This window comes from Diabrotica undecimpunctata, chromosome 4 (assembly GCF_040954645.1).
Source record: "Diabrotica undecimpunctata isolate CICGRU chromosome 4, icDiaUnde3, whole genome shotgun sequence".
Taxonomy (NCBI): domain Eukaryota; kingdom Metazoa; phylum Arthropoda; class Insecta; order Coleoptera; family Chrysomelidae; genus Diabrotica; species Diabrotica undecimpunctata.
This window is the reverse complement of record NC_092806.1, coordinates 141,014,040-141,038,944: the sequence shown is the minus strand read 5'-3', so window position 1 is coordinate 141,038,944 and position 24,905 is coordinate 141,014,040. Positions and strand designations below refer to the sequence as shown.

General features: G+C 34.1%; 1 protein-coding gene across 4 annotated transcripts in view; it reads left to right on the top strand.

Annotated features, from left to right (window-relative positions):
• The window catches only part of Tis11 (Tis11 zinc finger protein), a 126,273-nt gene extending 114,979 nt beyond the window's left edge, over positions 1-11,294 (top strand). For all 4 annotated transcript variants that reach the window (XM_072530417.1, XM_072530415.1, XM_072530416.1 and 1 more), the window contains one exon: positions 8,790-11,294. In XM_072530417.1, the coding sequence (XP_072386518.1) occupies positions 8,790-9,494 (705 nt within the window). In that variant the 3' untranslated portion in view covers positions 9,495-11,294. The remainder of the gene's footprint in view (positions 1-8,789) is intronic.
• Positions 11,295-24,905: the final 13,611 nt, after the last annotated feature.

Genomic DNA, 24,905 nt, shown 5'->3' with positions numbered 1-24,905 from the left:
AAAAATAATAGATGCCGCACTTCTAGCATCCTTATTTTTATGTTCCTTATCCGTACATTCCATAATGCTTCCTCAGCTTCGCATAACTCCATGAATCTAACACTCACCCTTTCAGACCATTTTCTTTGTGTTTACTTCTCGTTTTCGAATTTTCGGCACCGACGCCATTTTAATTTTACAATACCACACTACTTGGATCCAAGAACTTGGATAGAACCTGTTACGGATACAACAAGTGTACTTAGATGAACAGATGACACGATCAAATTAGCTTCCAAGTGTTGCGTGCGCAACGTCCAAGCAGACTTTAACCAAGTACCAAGTATGGAAAAAGACACACACGTATGGAGAACAACGATTTTCGATCTCTCATCAAACATTATCATGAGGTTACTTATCAGACCACTTTAAGAGCAACTACTCCCTTCTTGTGTTTAATTCTCTATTAATTTGACCCCAGGGGTGTATTTAGGGCCAAGTTGATACTAATATGTACTACTAAACAAATATCCATTTCACCTTTGTGAATGATGTATGTACATTACTTGGCAAAACTTTATAACGGTAACAATATTTAAATAAGCTACATTTTACATGTATTGTTACCTTCTATTTATTGTTATCAGTGGTGAGCAGTCGATATTAGTAAATATTACATTTTAGTTGTTAGCGATTCGAAAAATGCTGGTATTGTAAATTCCGAACAACATTAAAAGCATCAGGGCAAAAGATAAAAAGCATTAAAAAAAAACATCAGCTGATAAATGGAGATGTATGAGTTTTATTGTTTTTACTATTTAACTATTTGATAATTTTACCGACACTGACAAAAGTAAATGATCATAAAATCGCAATGGCGCCAAGATCACAGTTAAGCCACCTATAAAAATTGTGTGGAAAAGAAACGAATGGATTAAAAAGTCATTAAAATGATAAAAATATTAAATGGAAAGAAACACCATTTAGTCAAACAAATTGAACATTTCTGAGAGTGCAATAGAGGAAGCTCATCTAAAAAAACATGTTATAGGCAAAGAAAGATTTGTTCAAAAATACATCATAATATGTAGTATGTTCTTGAAGAATACTTTTCTCTTTGAATAGTGGGGCATTTGTTTTAATAAAACCAAAATTGAGCTCACCTCTTTTGTTCATTTATCCAGTTCTGGTTTTGTAAAAACTACATCAGTCAATTTCTAGAGATAATTCGAAAAAAAAAAAACTATAATTAAAAATTACATCAGCAGTGAGATTTTGGTTAGAAAAGCTTGTCAGATTTTTTGCCCAAATTTCTCTCTGTCGCACATTTTAGATTACGGTTGCCAAAGTTTACTGAGAAAACTTCGTAAAGTTCTTCTGAAGTTTCAAACAGCAACAGCTTATTAAATCTCTTAAGCTTTTCAGCAGCTTTTAACATTTTTTCCTTCGGTTAAATGCCCCATTGCCACGATATTTACAAAAACACTGAACATATTTATCGACAAAACTTTTTGTTGTCGAAAAGTTTTTATTTCATACATGTGTTTATTATAAATAATATACGAGAAGGAATATTCACATCACGTCATACCAGCCAAATACACGTGTTTCACTATTTTTAGCTCGTCAGGATAGACCTGTTCTAGAGAACAGTGGTTAATACAAAACCTTTTTGTCATTCCCTGACTAGCGAATTCTTAAACAGAAGCAAACAAATATTGACATTTTCTATTTATCTAATTCAAAGAACACTAGATGGTGCTTGAAAATATTAAGCGCCATCTAGTGTCCTTCTATTTTAACAAGAAGTGTTCATTATTTTTTTACTCTTCAGTTTTTTTGAAAAGCGTTTTAATTTTTTTCGTTGATATTTAGTGTTTGCATATCGAATACATATTATAAGATTCTCTGTTTTTAATTGTTTTTTATTTAATATTCATGTTTATGTACTTTATCATTTACTGGTCTTGAGGTTCTAGTTTTCGCATATCGTTACTAATACTTTTTGCAGTAAGACGTTATCCAATGTTTATTTTAGTATTACTTCATTTCGGCTAAGTAAAAAAACTTTCAACTTACGTAACGACGGTCATTTTAATTTTTTGCATACCAATAATTTATAAGTGCTACAATAATTTCCAAATAGCATCTGTAAAAACCGCTAATTTTTCTAACAGACTGAACACTGATATTGTTGCTTTCAATTTCTAAAGATTTACGACAAATTCAATTCTCCTAGTTCTTTATGTTTCTTTTATAATTTACAATAGAGAAAGTATGACGAAGTTCCCATTGACTGATTTCATCTCACTCGTTACATAACGAATGTCGTGGCGTTGTTGCCACGTGAAGAACTAGTATTAAATAAAAAATTTAAATAAACATTTTATGGTAAACGAATTTTTATATTTACATTACTTTGATTTATGACCACTTTTTGAAGTCATTCGCTTTTAAAAGTAAAGGAATTATTCCTTAAAAGCAAAGTAACTATTGCTGCCAATCATTGATTCCACAAATAAATAAAACTTGATGACAGACTCAACGAAGTTTTTGTCTCCATTTAAGTAACTTAATTTTGAAGGTACGCCTAAATTGATCCGCTAATTACTGGCTTTCATTTGAAACATACCTCAACTTAACTGGTTCTGAGGTTCTCTAACCTGGATGTTCTCGGTAACCAGGATGATAGGGTTCATTTTTAACTATTTTGTATATAGTTGAGAGTGAAATTTCTGTTAAATCAGAAGTTACCTTTTACCAACAATCATCGAAGCTGACTTTCTTATGTAGATTTTTTTTACATATTGAAACATACTTGCTGTTTCTCAGCATTTAAATGCATTCGAATCTTCTTTATGGGTACTTTTTTTCAGGAATTACATTCACACCGACACTACACCGGTTATTACTACAAAATCGGTGTTGGCAAATTGAAATTTTTAGTTTTTTCTTTACGCTTATAAAATAAAAGTATTTACTTCATTGTGTAGTTGCAGCAATCTTCTGATTCAGCTGTTGATTCATCTGTTGTCTTTATTTTGCTGTGTAAACAAACACATTTCGACATAACGTCAGGACTTGATCAATTCACTTATTAAATAGACTTCTCGATTGTTTGACACTTAAATTTTTCTCCGAAATAAACTTCGAATCTTAACAATTGCGTTTCGTTCTGTTTGCTACCGTATTTGTAACTATATGACTCGATTTATAACTGCTTCAGTTAAACATGTTTTGGCATGTTAATGATAATGTTTTGACATTAAGTATGTACATACAAACCAAACACGCATCTGCGGTTTGCTAGCACTCTTTCTATTGGCAGACTAAATAATTGAAGATCTCTCTGAAATAAAAAGGATATACTAATGTGAGTACTTAATATAACTTTTTATAACGACTATATACGTCCAGTCGACACATTATTAATGTGAATCAAAACGCAATGTTTTATTTTTATTATTATAAACAGAAATATAACATTCTAGTTTTACAATGCACAGTGAATAACAAGGAAACATAATTTCTTACGCCCCGCCAATGGTCGAATTTAAAATTTCCTATAATTCATGATTGGCACGTGATTTCTGCTACATTACACCACTTACGGCGCGTTATTTCGGATGACTAATTTCATTTAATATTATCCAGACTATAACGAACTGCTACTAAGTAAATCGCAACAAACAACACTACAATCTACTAACGAAATGCTACATCACTATCCGAAATAATTAAATTATAGCAATCACCACTATACACTCTACCAACGAACTGCTTCCAAACTAAAAAAATTAAAGCTTTCTATAATATGTTACTGCGACTATAATAATTAGATTTAAACCATTTTAAATCTACATTTGCATATATATAATAAAATTAATCAAAACCTTAAATTTCGAGAATTTAAATATCCTTGCACGTGGTTGTCTCTGTCCTTTAAATAAATGATAAAGGTATCTAGCAGTGCGATAAACTTTTGAGCTGTGCGAGTTTCTTAATCGACAAAAGCCGGACCGTTATCAAAATCTTATTTGTAAAAGTAAAATAAATATGTGTTCGAGAGTCTACAATCAATAATACATTCATTAGCTTTGTTCGCGGAGAGAGTCTCTGACCAGTTTTCTACAAGTTTCGGATCAGTTAGTTATTAGTTTCCATTTCCAACTTTAACTTCTCCGCGTAAGACTTTCGGGTATTTCTTACTGTTTCTAACCTTAAAACAGACCAAAGTTAACTTAACCGGAAAGGTCACATTTTTGAAAACAAATGTAACAGTCCGGTTATTCCATATTCATTGTTCAAATGTCTTAATTTATCTAAAAAGCGCAGGCAACTGCAAGTAACTACATATATTGGTTAAAAAAAATTTTAAAACATTTGTCAAAAACTGTATAAAAAACAAAAATTAGTTTTTTGAGTAGTAGATAAATGTCGAATTAAAAAAGGCAACTATATATGAAATATAAAAAAAATCAAGATTATGATCTGCAGTAATCACTGACTTTCCTCATGTTCATCTTCCGCGTTTTGTACAGAAATTTTCTTGTACGCGACAAAAACAAACAAAAAAACAGACATTTTCTTATAGCACTTGCGCTGACTATAAATCCGTACCTTAATCCACAAACACAATGGACCTGTTTCTGACTGATCATGAACCAGTTAAAAAAAAAACTCTGTGAACATCAAACTTTCTGTCAAATTCCCGGATTTTTGACACCGCGAACGTTCAAAACGTAATGGCGCATGCGAATCAGTCAGAAACCAGTAATGGTTTGTCTCCGTGAACAAAGCTATTATCTAAAAGTTTAAAATCCTTTATAAAAGGTATATATTTAAAAATACTCCAGAAAACGTTTTCGGACTAAAAATTGTTTAGAATCTTGTACATCATCAGTGTAATATTACCTGGAATAAGTATTACCACTTTAGTAAAAGCAAACATAAAATTTTGACCAATGTCGAAAAAGCAATGTGAGTCAAACCACTAAATATCTGGGTAAAAAGCCTTAAGGTTACGTTTAAGGGTAAAAAAAAGTTACAGAATTTGTTTTGTGTTACATTATTGTTAAAAATATGTTAGGTATTTGTTATGTCTTAAGTATAAGACAGAATATTGAATATCATAATAGCTGACAATTGATAGGTGACAGGATATGTCATATGTTGAAAATGGACGTGTCTACTCTAGATTAGTAAGTTTAAATAATTTATTTAGTTCGATTCCAGAATCTGTATCACATTTAAATAGCTCACTTACCAATTTTGATCACAATTTTGTTATTTTACGTACAGGTAATCATATTAAATCAGTATTGTTGCTTTGACTGTCCTTTGGGCTAAAGTCCACTTTAATATTTCAAAAATCATGTAGTATAAACAGCAGGAAATCAACAATTTGGACGCGAAAAATAACTAAACAACGTGTTCAATTAATGAATTGTTGTGAAGTGTATCTCTAAATACAATGATATTCTTTTGACCTTACGACAATCCTTAGGGTTTTAAGTCATGGTGACGGCTATGTTTTATTGATATTTATATATTTTTTTGTAAGTATAAGTACATTGTCAAACACGTTACGGCAGAACATGTTCCACCTCGACATAATTGGTGGTAACGCTCTTTTTTAGATAACAATTCCGTTCAAATTTTGTTTACTAGAGAATAATAATTTAAAAATAATTAATAAACTATTATAGGTATCAGTACTGTACGTATCAATACTTTATTCAAAAAAATACCAAAATGCAATAATTTCTTTAGAAATAGACCATCTTCAGATATATTTCAAGAGAAGCATGAAGTTTTAACATACTACAAGAGAATTCACCGATAACGATGACTGCTTATAGTTACGATAAGTAGTTCTGAGCTCTATGAACTCAACAACAGAAGGTAAACCATACTACACCCAGAACGGATATGAGTAAGCTGAAGTCGAGATACGAGGTTATTTATGAATTATCAGCGACACCATAAAATTTTGTTTCCTACACTGCAAAACGATTACAGGAAAATTTTCCGAGAAATAAATTAAGCGTATTTTTGAAAAGCCAGCTATAGAGCTAAGTTTTACATTTTTTGTTTGTCGTTTTGGGTTTTTTCGGATTTACCAGTAGCAGGTAAATCTGAAATTATTAGAAGTAAAAATAAAAATGACAACCACTTACCAATTATGGAGTAAAACCTATGTCAATGGGACTTATTGCAGAAAAAGATACTCACAGTTATTTGGTGATGCAGACCCTGGAAAAACTAATGAAGTGGAAGTATTGTAGGTATGTAGGTATTGGAGCGGATTAGATTATTTGGTATTGGAAACACCCGCAGGAACTCGAGATACATTGTTCTTAGCTAGAGCAGCAGAAATTACGTGAAATTTATTCTCATACATACATACATCAACAAAATTAACGGATTATGAGAGTGAACGTGACGTGTTTACAAATAAAATAGTACAGAAAAGAGTATAATTATCAACAAGTGCTCTTAAAATCAATGTACATCGCAGACATTTGCCAAATTTTCAAAACAAAAAATTCGTGAAAAACCGATTATGTTTTGAAAATTGTTTTTTTTTTGTGGCAATATTTGTTAGCAACTATTTCGAAACCACTAGTAATTATTGATAACTAAAAATAATAATATTAAAATTAGTAAAATTAATAAAAAGACTTTCTAAAGATACTGTTTCTGTCTAGTTTTTTTATGTCGAGCTATTTATTCCTATATTTTAAATTAATTTAAGTTTTATATAATTCAGTGAGTCCAATTTCTCGAAATGGTTGTTTATATCCACGCAATTGAAGGAAAATCTAGTACAACGAGCAATTTTTTAGGTAGAAAAGGTGATGAAAACGCTAGAAGTCATATTAAAGCTTAATCCATGAATTTTAACCATTTCAATCGCAGATTTGTAGATAAGTGCTTCATCCTGATTCACCTATGGAAAAGCACCTTTCTCTTTACTAAAAACGGTCACTTTTCTTTAGTTTGAATCTAAAGGTCGGTACACATATACGAGCCAAACGGTATGCGAACGCTATATTCGTTAATGTGTACGGCAGAAAAAACCGCTTGCGTACTGTTTCATCGTGATTCGTCGCGAACCAAATTGTTGCGGTTTATTCCACGACTTCAAAGGAAGCTCGTCTTTCAGTTTGGACGGCGCTTACTAGACGCAGCGAACATTTTTATTGTCTCATCAAATCGACATTGTCTGAATGACGTGTTTCTAGAGAGACGTGAGAAAACAGTAAACTGATTATTGTACATATTTTAATTTTTGTTAAACAAGCAAAAACAGAAACATAAATCAGTACCCAAATTATAAATAAAATGAATCATTTCGCACATGTGTGTTCGTTGTTGGTTTGTCGCTTTTCATGGATCGAGATTAGTATGCGATCAGTTATCAGTACGATGTAGAATATTTTTCAAGGATCTGTACGCGTACGGTACGTATACCGTTTGGCTCGCATATGTATACCCACCTTAAGATAATGCAAATCTCCAAAGATAACAAAGAAAGATATTTAGAGATCAAATAGGTTCTGGTAAAATATTACAATTGTGTATTTCGTCACAGTATCTTCGTCGGGTTGCTCGGGAAAACAAAATTGAGCACTGTTATGCTTATGTTTTATGAATTTCACCAGATTATTCAGCATTCAATGTCTTTTCTATCACTTGTTCTTCATAGTATTGAAAAACCTTTGTTTCAGAGCTATTTCAGCACAACCAGCAATGGCATAACTACGCTAAATCATTTTTCTTAGCTGATGATATACCATGTGGTTATGCGTAGGCAATTTCCAGCGTTTGCGTTGTTAAATCTCTAGCCCTACTTCATTACAAGGTTGACCTTTTTATTCGTCGGTCGTTTTCGTTCTCCTAGTTCGTTTTATAGAAAAAACTAACTTATTTTAACTACTCTTATGTCACCCCATGGTACTTTATCTCTGTGTTTTTCCTAAAATTCTTTGAAAAATTTTTAGAAAGTTTCTTGCCACAGAATTCATTGTAGTTCATTTGTTTCACAGCATAGGCTTTTTCTTTACTTTTTTTATAACTACTGATAGTATGATTTGTACAGCTAGCGGACCAATATTAGCTTGTTATTTCGATCATGTCGTCCACAATACAATCTTGTGAAATTTAAGAATTGAAATTTTTTAGTTACTTACGATCGGTATTACAGAGAAAATGGGAAACTGATCAACATGTGTGTAGTAAAGCTGGTATAAAATAAAGTTTAAAACGTTGTCTATCTCGTTTTCCCTAGTGTCGAACAGTTTAGATAATATAAATATTCTTGGGTTGCCTAAATGCTTTAGAGGGCAAGGGGACACAGTTAGAATAGTTTGTACTTACTAGTATTGTCATAATTTTGTTACTTTGCTCCCCATTAATTTCATTTCTGTTTTAACTTTAAAAACGGATAAACACAAAACTGAAATTGTTTTTTATTTATGATAACAAGTAAACTAACCAACATTGCACCAACCAAGCAGCAGTGGTTAGTAATAATATCTTATTGTAGTGTTTGAAGAATTTATTAACGTCATAATGTCGTTAATAAGTCATTAAATGCAATATAAATTGAATTACCGACAGTATTTTATGTGCAGAGGACAAAAATAAATGAAAAATGATTCCTCCAATGATCAAAAATTTGGTTTTTGGAACTATTTTTGTAAGACAGTTATATTATGAAATTCCCTATTTTATTTTCTACTTTTGATTTTACATGTTATTTCTTTGTAAAGAACTTCCATATTAATTTTTTCCGTTTGTTTCAGAACGGCATAACACCCGACTCAACTACTACTTCACACATACCAATCGGACCAACACAGATGCGTCTCACACTAACCAGAATGGCATCGACTCCCATTGGCCAGGCCAGCTCGAACCAATTAGCAGCGCTCCTGGATAATCTAACCCAACACCGGCGATTGGAGCGCACACAATCGGCTCCTGCGCCACAAGTCTCAGCCCCCGCGGCGGCGGTTACAGCCACCACAGTCAACACGTCCCGCTATAAGACGGAGTTGTGCCGCCCCTTCGAAGAGTTCGGGGTGTGTAAATATGGCGACAAGTGCCAGTTCGCGCATGGCATGAGTGAACTGCGCAGCCTCGCCAGGCATCCGAAATATAAAACCGAGCTGTGTCGCACCTACCACACGGTTGGCTTCTGTCCGTATGGGCCCCGTTGCCATTTCGTACACAACCAAGATGAAGTCACGAAGCCTCAAATGTTGAGCAATAGGCCCTCTTCTGTCACACCGAGGGCAGCTAGGCCCGCTGCTCTAAGTCCTTCGTTGTCCCTGGATAGCCCCAGCCCACCATGCAGTTTGAGTCAAAGTCCTACCTCGTCGATGGGATCGTTCTTCAGCAGCGAACCAGAACTACATTCCCCTGGTGTCGAAGACCAGAGGTTGCCAGTTTTTAACAGATTTATAGATACTACACAAATCCTTACTTTGAGCGATTTGATATTGTAGTGCCTATTTTTTATTTCATTTACTGTGGATAAAAATCGGAGCTTGGAAGTTATTTTTTGTTGACACATTGAAAATTTCGGGGAAGGTTATCCAGATAAATACCATTTCACAAAAAAATATTCAAAAATAATTTAGTTGTGGATAACAATATTGTTTAATCATTATGACTATGTCACCGATTGGTGAGGTGACTGCTCAATTATAAAGTTTTAAGCACCAGGTGGCAAGTGGAATTAAAAAATTATTTAATCAAATATTCAATGAAAGAATAGATGCTGCTACTTTATGACTATAATACTACTTCAAACATGTCATTAGTTCAGCTTTGGAGCCAATAATATATTTGTAGGTAAAGTTTCATTGTTTTGGTCAATATTTGATCGTTTTTATACAATAAATAAAAGCTTATAAATATGTTATCCTCCAATAAGCAATATCAATTAAAATGGGGTACCTATATATTTTAAAAACATTAATTTAGTAATTATATTCTCTAATTTTGTCACATTTTTTGTGTGAGTACAAAAATTCACTACTTACAATCTATTTATCGGATTTACTGGTTATTGACTTGCGCAAATATTACGTTTTTGTTCTTTCTAGAATATGAATAATGTGCCATGTATTATTTTGTAATTACTTCTTCTAATTGATTGCGTTTTCTGTGTATTGGTCTATCTCAGTGAAAGAGTTATTGCTAATAAATTCAAATTCACATAAATACTTTTTGTTACTCTTTAAGTTCTCAGTAAACCGCAAATGGTCGAAATAGAGATGGAAAATCAACTTATTACATATACATGTTAAATATAAGTGCATACTACCAACAGAGTTCTCGATGGTGCAAAGATTTCCGATCTGTTTAGCATTCCGGCTTAGAATGAAGTAGCATACACTATAATTATTGATACCAGCTTTTGTTGTATTAATTTCTTGTAAGTTTAGTTTTAATTTTGCAATATGAAAGAATTGTGGCTTTAAAAATTTTTTAAAAATGTTTGAGAAGAAATTTTTGGTTACATCAATTACAAGATAACTTCCAAGTCACGATAATGGCTCCAACTCAGACTTTATTTAAATACAGTGTCTTATTTATGTTACAATTAATCTCGCCAACATGGCGGAGTGATTTTGATATTGTGTGATTTTTTTAAATATAATAAATTTATAAAAAGGTGTGTTTTATACGAATGTTACTATGTGAATGTGTAAGTTAGGTTAGTTTTTCAAGTCATCGGTCGTAGAGTTTTCGTATTACATTCCGCGGATTATTTATTATTTTTATTACTGCTTTTCTCATTTATTGTTCCCTCTTATCGTGTGCCTATATATCGTCAGTGTACAAGAATAGTGACGCTTTTTTAATTGCCTTCAAATATTCCCACATTACAATATTTTTTTTGTTATAACTGAATGTATTTATAAATGTCGTTTATCCAAATCATAACAATTTTAAATTTAATAAATAATAAATCTTCAAACTGTCCCTACTTTTGAACACTGCCGATATGACCGATGCAAGAATCAACATTTTTTTTGTTATTTAAATCATTATTTAATTTGTGTGTTTTTTCTCAACACGTTTATGTTATGTAGTTATTTTATTATTATAATTTATATGTAACTTATTATTTATATTGCAATATTTAGAGACCACCGTGCTCATTGTCTCAGTCGGAGCGCGTGGCGTGCTCATGCGCTGACTGGTCGGGGAGTTCGCAATACCTGTATATTATTTATGTATGTAGCTAATAATGTATCTTTGTATCATTATCAATAAATTATATTTTGTTCAGTACAGTCTGGTGTTTTTTGTTGGTTCCGATTCAGCGAACTTTGAATGCCACACCTTCCTTGCCCACATGCACACGTACATCATACAATGAATTCACCTCAATTTACTTCATTTGCTGTACCAGCCACTGCTTATAGACCAGTCAATTTTATAATAAAATAAAATTTTAGAAATAAGTATTTTATTTAAAAAAATGGTTATTCAATTTGGTGTATGACTAACATACTTTTTATGGCAGTAGATTACAATGGTCTTCAAAGCAGATATCTTATCGTCGCACTTTTAAGAATCTATAAAAATAATATGACCATTCCGACAAACTTTGAATACAACATAAAATGTAAATGAACAAACCTTAAGGATTGAAACCATAATTGCATGCCTCATGACGGAGAACATGAGATTACTTTACCATAGAGAAAAATAGATAGATCTTCTTTCAGACTCGAATTAAATCGAAACGCAACCATTTTCGTATAGATCTTCTTTCAGTTATCGAACGTTTGGCAATATAATAACTTTGTTTATGGCATGTCTCTTGATAACACTCTCAGAAATTGGGAAATCAGGATGTTCTTCGAACTAGGTCTTTTCTTTCGCGATCTTACTCTCTATTTGGTGTAGAAGGTTAGATCTCTCTGGGTATCTTAGTACATTGCCTACCTTCTTCTTCAGTCTGTCTTCGTTGTCCACTGCTGGACATAGGTCTCTTCCATTTGCTTCCATTGATTTCTACTCTTGGCAATTATCATCGACTGCTTGCTCGCGACTTGTTTGATATTATCTGCCCACCTCTTCTGTGGTCTGCCTGCTCCTCGCCTGGTCTAAAGTTTGTTAATCTCTGTGTCCATTTTTCAGGATTATCTCGGTTAACATGTCCGACCCATTGCCCCTTGAGCCTTGCTATACGTTCTGCGACATCAGTAATCTTTGTTCTTTCACGAATGTCTATATTTTGAATCCTGTCTCTTAATCTAATCCCTAGCATGGCCCTCTCCATCGCTCTTTGGGTTGTACTGAGCTGCTCTTTCATTTTCTTTCTAAAGGCTATGGTCTCCAGTGTGCATATGTAGTTACAGGCAAGATAAATTTGTCATAAATTCTACAAAATGGCGAATAGTAGCAGCATATTAATCTGATTTTAAGGTTTAATGTAATATCTCTTAAGGAGAATTTTCTGTAGTTTATAGAAGGCCGCTTAAGCATTTTCAATGCTATTCGCAATGTTGGCGCCCACATAGTTGATATTGTTAACTCTATCTAACTTTCCACACACTCTGATCTTCATTGGTTGTTTTGCTGACAACCGTAAGTATTGTTTTAATCCATATTCTTCACCTGCTTCAGTCACCATGTTAAAGGTTGTTGCAACTATTTTTCATTGGAAGCAATCAGTACCCTATGTACCTGACTAATTCACTTGATTTTAGTTCTTGCCTTTTTATCCAAGGCTTCTTTGAACATAAATTCTGAGATATTACGAAGCAGATGTGATAAAATACACCCTTGCCTTATTCCACGTGGTATCTTCACTGCTTGTTTTCTTCTGACCAATTCGTGTGTTTGCATAAGTGCTACCAATACAAATTTTTAACATAATGTTTTTATCATTAATTCCCATCTATCAGTTTGTCGTGGTCGACCCGGTCAAGTCGATAGAACACATACTGGTTATTCTACATCTTTTAACCATGACCGGTAGACTAAATAATGCTTCTCTAGTTCAAAGACTGTCAGAAACCGAAACCGTGTTTTGCTTATAGTTGTATTTTGCTCTATTGCCATAGAGAAACAAAAAAATGTATATAGTCACATACATTTATTACATACCTAAACCTCTCTTCGAATTAGGTAGTCAATTGTCAGATCAAATTTTTTATATTGGCTCATGTAGTAGTTGAAGAATTCAACTGTGGTATTGTTTCTCACGACATATCAATTTGAGCCCAAATTAGTTCAGTTGAGTTAAGTTTGCAATGATAATCTGGCGATTTAAATATCGTAACTACATTCTTTTGCTTCTTGATCAAAGCTTATTTATGGGAATGTAATTTACATAACTGTAATACTTTTTTGAGTGTGTATTTCTTGATCTCTATAGAAGCTATAGATTTGAAACTGGCAACTGCATTTGGTCTAAATATAAATGAAAAGAAAACAAAATGCATGAAGTGCATAAAGTCGAATCGGCATAAGAATCTGAAGGTAGACAACCATACCTATAAATATGTCTCCACTTTTCCCTCCCTAAGCTCAATAATAAATGACAGAAACAACGTCAGTCAAGAAAACACGGATTCTTAGCAGCGTGCTTTGTGCTTTTATCCATACAAAGACAAAAAAGAAACAGAAAGTGAAGGTGTCAAAGAAAGCTGGGCCAAAAAGGCATTAAATCTTGGCCTCGGCCAAGTAAGTTCTTTGTGAAAGAAATATAAATAAAATACATCGTTCCCAAGGCGAAGAATTCCATGGTTTTGTACAGAAGCGAAGGAAAAATGTAAAGAAAAGGAAAAAGCTTACCTGAAATACATGCCAACCAAAACACAAGAGGCATACCACAATTACACGGCAATTAGAAACGAAACACATGCACTTGTAGGAAAAATAAAAAATGATCATTGGAGACGCTTTTCGAAAGAAATGAAACATGATTTTTATGGTCTGCAAAAGGAAACATGGCGCTTCATAAGAGGTCAAACAACGGAGATAAAGGAACTAATAGAACCAAAACACAGAAAAGGATACGTGGATTGACTACCTAAAAAAGCTCTATGCAGAGGAAGAGCAAACAATGCTAGAACCGAAAACACCAGAAATTACGACAAATGAAGAACCTAATGTAAATGTACAGGAAGTTCGTAAAATACTTAAAAAGCTGAAGAACAGAAAAGCAGCAGGTCAAGACGAGACTGGATACCAAACGAATTACTGAAATATTGTGGAGCAGCAATGACAGAACAATTAACAATATTAATTAATAAAAATATAAAATACCGGAAGAATGGAGAACGAGCGAACTAATTCTACTATTCAAAAAAGGAGGTAAAACAGCCAGGTTTGACAGAGTAAGAGTCAAAGATGTAATCCATCTTCTATATAATTAGAGAAGTTCCCCTAAATATTATAAAAACTATCGAAAACATTTACCAAAACAACAAAATGGAAGTCAGAATAGATGGACAACTTACAGAACCTATAGAAATAGGTAGCGGAATAAGACAATTATTATAGACAATAATTAAAGACAGCAGCCCCATGCTCTTCAATTTAATTATGTATGAAATCATCAAAAGCGTTAACGAAGGAAGGGGATACATAATGGGAAACAAAGAAATAAAAATACTCTGTTACGCAGACGACCTAAGATGAAGATAGTCTGCAAAGACTGGTTCCCAGATTTAACATAAGAGCAAAAGAATTTAATATGACAATCTCATCTCAGAAAACTAAAACAATAGTAGTCAGCTAAGAACCAACCAGATGTAAAATAGCAATTGATGGCATCAGTATTCAACAAGTAATGGAAATAAAATACCTGAGAATTACACTATCCAGCTATGGAGACCTGGATAAAGAAGTGAGAAGTATCATACACATTAACCCTTAGATGAAGTCAAGAATTTATAAAGCCAGTGTAAGACCAATATGTAAGAGCCAAATTCAAAATTGTGTGACTACCAAAATCAGCGCAGGATTAACCCAGATGCTGCAGCTCCGGGACTCACATCCTATTAAAAAGGTTTCAAAAATAAAAAAAAAGAATGAACTGCAATAAAGGTACGAACTGGTGACAATTTATAAAGGCTACATTTTACTTCAACACATGTATTGATATTTCAGATATTAATATTTATGATATTAATATTTGTCAGATATTTTTTCAATAATCGAGTTTATGAGCGATTATTTTGTTTTTTGAAAATTAAAAATCATCAAGGATGGTCGATGTCTGTTCTGGATTTGTTAGAAGAACACAGCATCTACCTCAATAATTGTCGAGTCCAGACCTAAGATACTGCCAGCAATATGTCTGGAAAATATAACATAATGGTTTTTTGTGACTATGTCAAAACTTTTGATTGTGTAAATCATGATATTTTGATAAAAAAACTAAATTTTTACGGAATTCGCAGTATTTCTTTGAATTTGTTCCAATCTTACTTGGGGAATAGGAAACTACTAGTTAGAGCAAATGATACCGACTCAAGTCACAAAAGCATTGTATGTGGAGTACCACAAGGTTCAGTACTGGGTCCTCTAATTTTCCTTATCTTTATAAATGACATCATTAACTTAAAAGTAGATGGAAAAATTTTTCTTTTTGCTGATGACACATACCAGTATCACCTGGACGAACTGAAATACTGCAACTCTTCATGTAACTATAACTCCTTATCTACTTAAAATAAAAACTTGGTCCGACTCCAATTTTCTCTCTTTTAACGTGGATAAGACAGTAGCATTATCCTATAATAGAGCTTTTCAACCATTGCTTTTTAATAACAGCCAGATCAGTATCGTTGATTCTGTAAAATTTCTTGATAGTTTTATAGACATAAACCTTAAATGGTCCCTTCATATCGATTTGTTAAATAAGAAACTAGTCTCAGCCTGCTATGCAATAAGATCTGTTTCGAAGGAAATCAATTTAGCTTCAATCAATCTTCCAAAATAACATATTTTTCTTTGTTCTGTAATCTTGTAATCTTCGATATGGTCTTTCTTTTTGGGGTTCTAGTACAGCTGCCCAATCTGATGTTATTTTTAAAGTACAAACAAGAGCAATACGGTATCTTTTTGGGCTCAGAAGAATAACAAATTGCAGAAGCTACTTCAAAAATCACGGGATTTTAACTATTCCCTCTTTATATATTTTAGAAACTGTTTGCTTAATTCGTAAACACCTACATGTTTTTGCAGTAAGACCTAATCATGACTACTCCAATAGAAATTCAACCGATCCCGTCCACTGAGTTAGTAAAGAAATCAATACTATATTCGGCAAAAAATTATACAACCATCTTTCCTTTGCAACTTAAAAATGCAACTTCTTTCCTTAGATATCTTCTTCTTCAAGTGCCATCTCCGCGGCGGAGGTCGGCAATCATCACAGCTATTCGGACTTTTGAGACGGCTGCTCTGAAAAGTTCATTTGATGTACATCCGTACCACTCTCTCAGGTTGCGCAGCCATGACATTCTACGACTCCCTATGCTTCTCTTTCCTTGGATCTTTCCCTGCATAATCAGTTGGAGCAAGGTGTATTTCTCTCCACGTGTAATATGTCCGAGATATTCTAACTTTCTTGTTTTTATTGAATTTAAAATTTCCATTTCTTTGTTCATCCCTCCCAGAACCTCTTTGTTTGTGACGTGTTCTGTCCATGATATTTTCAGAATTCTTCTGTACACCCACAGCTCAAATGATTCCAGTTTTTTCATTGATGTCGCATTCAAGGTCCGAGATTCCATTCCATAAAATAAAGTCGAAAAAACATAGCACCTCGCCAACCTAACTCTTAGTTCCAGTTTTAAATCCCTGGTACATAGAACTCTTCTTATTTTGTTGAAATTTGCTCTAGCCTTTTCTATTCATATTTTTATCTCCTGATTGTAATCATTTGTGGAGTTAATCATTGTTCCCACGTATGCATATTTGTCCACTTGTTCGACGTTGGTTTCGTTTATTAGAAGATTCTCGTTATTTCTTTGAGTTTTCGATATTCTCATAAATTTCGTCTTCTTGACATTCATTGTTAGACCATACTCTTTTCCATACTCTGCTATTCTGGTCACCAGTCTCTGAAGATCTTCAATGTTTTCGGCTAAGATCACAGTGTCGTCCGCATATCTAATGTTGTTAATGGGAACTCCATTTACCTTTATTCCAGCTGTTTCACCCTCAAGAGCTTTTTTCAGGACCTCTTCGGTATAACCTTGGATATGGATACCTAATATTAGGCTCATGATAAGAGTAGACAGAACAAGTCTGTTGCGAGTAGCATGCGCCTACAGGACTGTATCTGCGGCGGTCTTGTGGACATTCACGGGTTGTGTTCCTCTGCAAGTGTTAGCAGTAGAAAGGAGACATCTCTATGAGAGAAGATAGCATTTGACAACAGCCATAAAAAAAGAAGAAAGGAAAGATCAATGGAAAGATGGTAAGACGAGTGGAACAACACGGAAGGTGTTGCAAAGTGGACCAAGATGCTGATCCCGAGCCTAAGGAATTTGGTAGATTGTCTGTTTTAGGGCGTATCTTAAAATTTTCAGAAAAACAGATATACAGAAAAATGCCTATACTGCGAATATTCCGACATTGGTACTGACAAATATGAACCCTGTGACTGTGAAAGAGAAGATCGTGAAGATTGCGGGAAGTAAGGAGTTATGGAATAGTGTTCACAATTATATCCGAACAGTCATTAAAAAGAAAGAAGAAGAAGAGAAACACCAACCGGACCAACGACAGAGATAAGATCTAGAGAAGAAAAGGGAGTGTACCAAAAATCCAGCGGCCATCCCACTTTCGGAGTACGGTACGTGCGACAGTCAACTGCACACAAGTAGGAGAGGGTGGTTTTAGTTGGTAGGCAGGATAATAGATACCTGAATCTTTGGCACTGCTATCTTTAATACTTAAAATTAAACTAAAACCCAAATTTTAAGAACTCAAAATGGAGGTAGCATAAAAAAATTTCGGTGCCCAACCAACCCCAAGAAAATTCTAGGTGCGCCACTGTGGCTCAGTATCAAAAAATTCATTTAACAATTAGTAAAAAGAGATGTCATAGCTGTTTTGTGCTAAGGTGATCTAGATTATGAAGAATTATTAATCTTAGGATACCAGGGAAGTAATTAGGGATTTAATCAACAGATGAAAAACTGGAAACTAAGTGCTAAGAAAAATTTGATGTGGCACAGTTCGTTATAATTGAATAATAAAATCTAAATACATTTCTAATTAATTTATAGGGATAAGAAACTATAAATCGGAATTTTCTAGTTGGATTGAATTAAATCGAGAAAAACAAATTACACGGAATAATAAAACTGCAATAAAATATCAATGGAATTGTTATTGTTACGACTTGTCGAGGTTGTACAAAGAGTAAAAAGTGAGGCGACCTCCCCAGAGGGATTTTATAATTGTTTTAATTTTTAAACAATGCGCAATAAGTTTTAGTATTTATTGTTGCGTTTTACTACCATATCGTATATCGGACGAATAATATCCTAGTTTGTTTGGAGTACGCCGTCAAATACATAAGGTTTTTTTTTGTCGACAGACTGAATCGGTTTTCGAGGAAACTATTCAGTAAAAATAGGATAAGGAAAATTCAATCATAAGATAGGTTTTTAAAGAAAGCAATTCATGCTTTTCGAGAAACAGTGTGTACGCTACTGTATATACCCCAGCTTCGAGTGACATGTATGTTTCAATGGATCAATGGGACCCACATGTCCGAAACCGGTCACACTTTTGAATGGAGCGGTACCTATCTGACCCCCAAACTATAACCAACAACCCCTCTCCATCGCAGGACATAACGAATGAGGAGGCTTTTGTACTGAGCCTTACTTTGGATGCCCTGGGTAATGGGACATCCTCTGTTTTACTTTGTGCGGTCTTCTTCTTCTTATTCTAATGCCGCTACAACCCTTTGTGAGTCTTGGCCTGCTTAACAATGTTCTTCCATTCTGCCCTGTCGGATACTTTCCTTCAGTAGTATTTTGCGCTCAAATATTCTCAGTTGATTTTCATGTGGTTGAGAGGGTCCACGTTTCACATCCATATGTGACCACTGGTCTAATTACTGTTTTGTAGATTCTAAGCTTAGACTTACGATTCAGTAACTTACTTTTCATTAAGACTTTGTATGCATAAAAGCACTTATTACCGCTAAGAATCCGTGCTTGTATTTCTTGACTGATGTGGTTGTTGTCATTTATTATTGAGCCTAGGTAGGGAAACGTGGAGGCATATTTGTAGGTATGGTTGTCTACCTTCAGATTCTCATGTTGATTCGATTTTGTGCACTCCATATATTTTGTTTTGCTTTCATTTATATATAGACCAAACGTAGCAGCTTCTCGTTTCAGTTCTACAACTTTTTCGCTATACTTTTTTGTTGCGGCTTATTATGGCAAGATCATCCGCATATGCGCATATTTGCATTGATCTTGTATTAACACAGCCGTTTATATCCAGTTTTCTAACAACAGCTTCTAAAGTTAGATTAAAGTGTTGTTGATAAGGCATCACCTTGTCTAACTCGATTTTCAATATCAAAGGCCTGCGTCATATCTTCATCTATTCTCACCATAGCTTTGGAACCCTCCAGAGTAATTCGTATAAGTTTAATCAACACATTAGGTATCCCTAACATAGATGGTTGCTTTAATATATTTTGTCGATCTACTCCATCAAACGCCTGTTTGAAATCGATATACAAGTTTTAAATAGGTATGTTATATTTAACACATTTTTTATGTATACCTCTTAATATATGTATTTGGTCTATAGTTAACCTCTTTGATCTGAAGCCACATTGGTATTCACCAATCATCTCTTCCGAAAACGATTCCAGGCGGCTGTATATAATTCCTGATAATATCTTGTAGACGACATTTAAAACTGTTATGCCCCTATAATTTTTGCCGTGTCGTTTGTCTCCCCCTTTGTACATAGGAAGTATGATTCCTACTTTCCAATCTTCTGTGATGGCTTCTAGTGTCCATATGCGGTCGATTAGTTTATGGATACGCCTCCATAGCGCATGTCCACCATTCTTTATCAGTTCTGCAGTTATTCCATCTGTGTCAGGTGCTTTGTTATTTTTTAGATGTTTTATGATGTTTATCGTTTCTTCCAATGTTGGTTGCTCAACTAGATGTTCTGCTGTGTGGTGAATTATTTCTTCATCTTTGTTTTGTTCTTTTTCTGGGTTTAACAGCTCTTGAAAATGCTCCTTCCACCTTTTCATTATTTCCTCTTTCTCGCTGATAATTGCCCCATTTTTGTCCTTGTAAACTGTTGATCTTGTCATGTATCCTTGGGTGTTTTGCTTGGTTTCCTTGTAAAATTTTCTAATCTCTCTTTTGTTATTATAATCTGTGTGGTCAGGCCACCCAATTTTAGGGATAGCTAGACGAACTTTTCTCCCTATGACTGATTGAATTTATTATTTGATTTGTTCTCCTCACCGCCTGAGGTTGCAAAACGTCTGGCCACCGAGCTCACGTTTGTCGCACGTGACCTCGATGCTCAGGTTTCGCCACTGTAGGTCCTTTGATAGCGATAGCCTGAGGTGCGTCTTTATGTTTGTGCCTCAGAATGCCCTTAATGTGGTTGCAAATAATAATAGAAAAAAAGTAGCAATGGGTGGGGTGGGCACTCGCAGGAGTATACGGCAATTACACACCCCGTGTATATATTTTATGATTTTTATCTTTTACAGTATAACTGGTTAGTAAAATAAAACATAATTAAATAAAAGAAATAAGATAATATAGGGATTTTTTTTCTGTAACTGCGTACGTTAGACTATCGCATGGCTATCTCCTTCTTTATTAGTCTTCTGGGTTTCCTCTATATCCTACTAGCTGCTGCCTTGGCCGTCTATGTATCGTCCTTATGTTTTCGTCATTGTCTGTCAACTCTCTTAATAATCTGCTTGGGCGGTTCCTGAGATTGTTGAATCTCGTGTGCTCTTTCCTCCATTGTTCTCAGGATTCTCTTTGTTATGAATCCCCAAATACGTACCTTAATGGGACGTACTTAGAAATATTCAAAGCCTTTCTGATCATGAAGTTCTGGACGGTCTGTATCCACTTTCTGTGGGTTTTACACGTATGTCCCCATGCTACTGAGGTGTATGTTAGTGTTGGCAAAATTATGATTTAAATTTTAGTTTACTCTTTCGACCTATTAGTGATAAGAGTTGACTCCTGAGTTAAGCTTTGTTGACCGTTTGTTTTACGTGCTCTCAGGAAATAAGGTTTGCATATTTTGTTACTGAAAATTTGTTTTAACCAATGTTATTAGTGTAATGACTGTTTATTTATTGTGGCATTCGCACTGTCATAATTTTGAGGTTAGGTACTATATTTAATAAAAATATACTTTGATGTCTGTGATGAGTAATATCAAAAAATGTAGACGTGTCTATACTCTTTGGTAATATCGATCAGTCGTTATTACTCCATACAACGGTCGTTATACGCTTTGTTTTTAATGGAAATTTTGTTATTTACAGATGCCAAGAAATTATATAAGAAAAACAGCCTGTTCCGCCTGGACAGAGGAGGGGATGAACCGAACATGAAATGCGGTTAACCAAAAATCCTGTTCAATTAGAAAAGCAGCTAGTCTCTACTCGATTCCATATGATACCCTGCAAGATTGTCTGAGAAATCGGTTTCCAGCAAAAAAATTACGTTAGGAAGAAAACCAGTTATTTCTGAAGAACAAGAAAAGATGCTAGCGATTATGTAATTAAATTATCAAATCTTTTGTATGTATTAATCCCAAACAAAATACAGAAAATTGCAAATGAATATACTGTATCGAACAATATAAGAAACAACTTCAGTGCCATAAAGAAACATCTGGAATAGAATGGCTATATGGTTTCCTAAAGAGACATCCCTAATTGAGCTTAAGCAAGCCAGAAGCGACTAGTAAGAATAGAGTACTAGCTTTTAATAAAACAGATATAAATGTGCTTTATGATACCGTGACAGCATTAATGGAAAATGCAATTTTCGCCCGGACCGCATAGGTATACAAAGTGGACGAGACTGGGATAACAACTGTGCACAAACCATCTCGTGTTCTTGCATCAAAGGGAAGAAAGCCAGGAAAGGTCAAACCACTACTGTAGTTTGCTGTATGAGTGCTGCAAGACAGTATGTTCTACCAATATTTATTTTTAAAAGGTTAAGGATGAAAGAGGGATTGAGTAAAAATTGTCCGCTTGGCTCCGTCTATCATTGTTCAAAATCCGGTTGGATATAACCGAGGAATTATTTTTCGAATGGTTAAAACATTTTTGTAAAATGTCCCTGATGATCCTGTCATGCTCATTTTAGACAACCAGACTTCACATTATACTCTTCAATCCTATAATTACTGTCGTGAAAATGGAATCATAATAGTTTTTCTTCCCCTTCACACATATGATAGGGTTCAGCCATTGGATATGACATTTTTCTCTGGCTTGAAATCTGCATATAATTACGAATGTGACCAGTTTATGAAAACACATCACTATGAAACAATTGCTGTTACAGATACTGCAGAATTATTTGCTAAAGCATACAACCGCGTAACGCCAATCATAATTTTCATATCCTAGGTATTTATATTTATAGGAAAATTATAATTGGTAGGGATAATCAGACCTATGAACTGAAGAGAAAAATCGGTCTTGGGTGTGCAGCAAATGGAAAACTGAGAAAAACTTTTAATATTCGATTACTGAAAAAAGAGTACTCTTGGCTTTATTAATTCAGCTGCATACTCATTCTTTTAATAAAATAAAAAGAATGGTAAAAATTAAATGTTTAGATATATTAATTCCGAGGCTGTGTTGGATTGGTTTTTGCATAATGACTTTTTCCGAGTGTCGGGTAGCAGGCCCGGCGCCTCAACCCCCTATTCTTCGGAGGACCATCTTCCTACTCGTTAATCAAAAATCATTTCCATATTCAATCTAGGGTCGTTATCGGTAAATCCATCCAGGGTGCTGGGAGAGAAAAGGTAGGTTTGGATATGGACTGAGGGTAGGACAATGGTTTCCCCTGTATGGTATTAGGAGATAAACCAAGGCTCGCGTGAGCAGGGGCGCATCCCTGAAGTAGATCTGTCACCTATCGGGATCATAGATGAGTATCTACCCGCTACCCCGCTAATGCTCAATTACAAAAAAGTTGGAAAACAGAGCCCTGCAGTGGTACGGGCATGTACAAAGAATGCCAGAGCATAAGTGGCCGAAAAGAATATTAAACTGGGACCCGCCGGGAAGAAGACCTAGAGGAAGACCTGCTACAAGATGGAAAACATACGTCGGAAATGCTATAATAGATACAGACCTCAGAGAAGGTGACTGGGAGAAAAGAGTGCTGTGGAGGACGAAAACGGCGAACTCATAATGGGAAAAGCCGAAGAAGAGGAAGATATATTAATTCTTCGCACACAACAATAGATACTTACTTTCTAATTATGATTCTTTCAAGGAAGGTGTCAGAAGCAGTCCTCAGATCACGTTCAAACTGAATTTCGAGAATCGGATCCGAATCCTAGTATTTGTAATTTCCTAAGTCGCTAGGTAAATCGGACGGAAGAGATGCCGCCTCAGGACCTTTCGACCTACCTGGTTTTTTGTAAGAGTTTTCCATTTCTTAGTCGATATGTTCCAGCTATTATATAGGAGCTACTTACATTTCAGAGAAAATCAGAGTTTTATCGCAGCTTTGATATCTAACACAACCTTTTTATTTACATAAGTTAATGATTTCAGGACTTTTTTTTGCTTTATTTTAATATACCTAAAGATTAAATAAAAATGCAGTAAAACTAAATTGATGTTTTATTACCAAGAAAAATCCATTATAAAATATTATCAAAATCGCTAGTTTTTACACCTTCCTTTATGGGCAAATTTCAAATCCTTTTTGGTCTTTTGATGGCATTCGAAAACACAGTTGTTGGGAAAAGTCTCTCCATTTGAAGCACAAAGAGGTTCGTAAATATATTCGCAAAAACAAACAGGTACATCTTTCTCTTTATCTTGAGTTCGTGTAGTTGAAACTAACAATGTCATAAACAAGTAGATATTGACAAACAAAATATATTTCATGATTGAATACAGTAAACACAACTTTCTGCTAAGTAAACAACTGTTGAAAAAAATTACTCATAAGTAAAGCGCATATATATACATTTTTTTAATGGTAAAATTATAGTGTTTTGCGATTTTTATTACATAGTAAATTACAAGCCAGTAAGCAATTGACGAAATGTTGAGTTGGCAACAAATACAGTCGTTTATATTTCATCACTTGTTTCTTAGCTTCATCATCAGTTCACTAAAATCTTATAAAAGAAACATAAATAAAAAGAAAGTAAAAACAACAATGAATGGAATCATTTAGATAAATGAAATAGATTAAAACGTTCTACACGACATTGAAAGTTTTTAATATTAATGTAAAAAATTTGTAAAGTAAAATTCCCACAAGGAAGTAAAGATTTTTTGCTTTTTATGATAGTTTAAAATATCACAATATGTTATTAAAACTGTTCGTGTTAGTTTTATAATAAATACCATTCTTTGTTGTGCTTATATGACACATTTCGACAAACAACTAATTTTTGTAATTATTAACGTTTGTCAATTCGTGATGTCATACTTTGTTAACCCTTTGATGATTTATTAAATCATATAAAAGAGTTTTAAAAAAAATTATATGACATTAAAATAATATAAAAAAATTATTTACATTTAATACATTTTTTATTGGTTGTTGAGTGACAAAGGAGGCATCGAGTTCGTCTTTTTTGGGTAGAAATAAGATGGCCGATGTTGTCGAATCGAACATCTTGTGTAATGT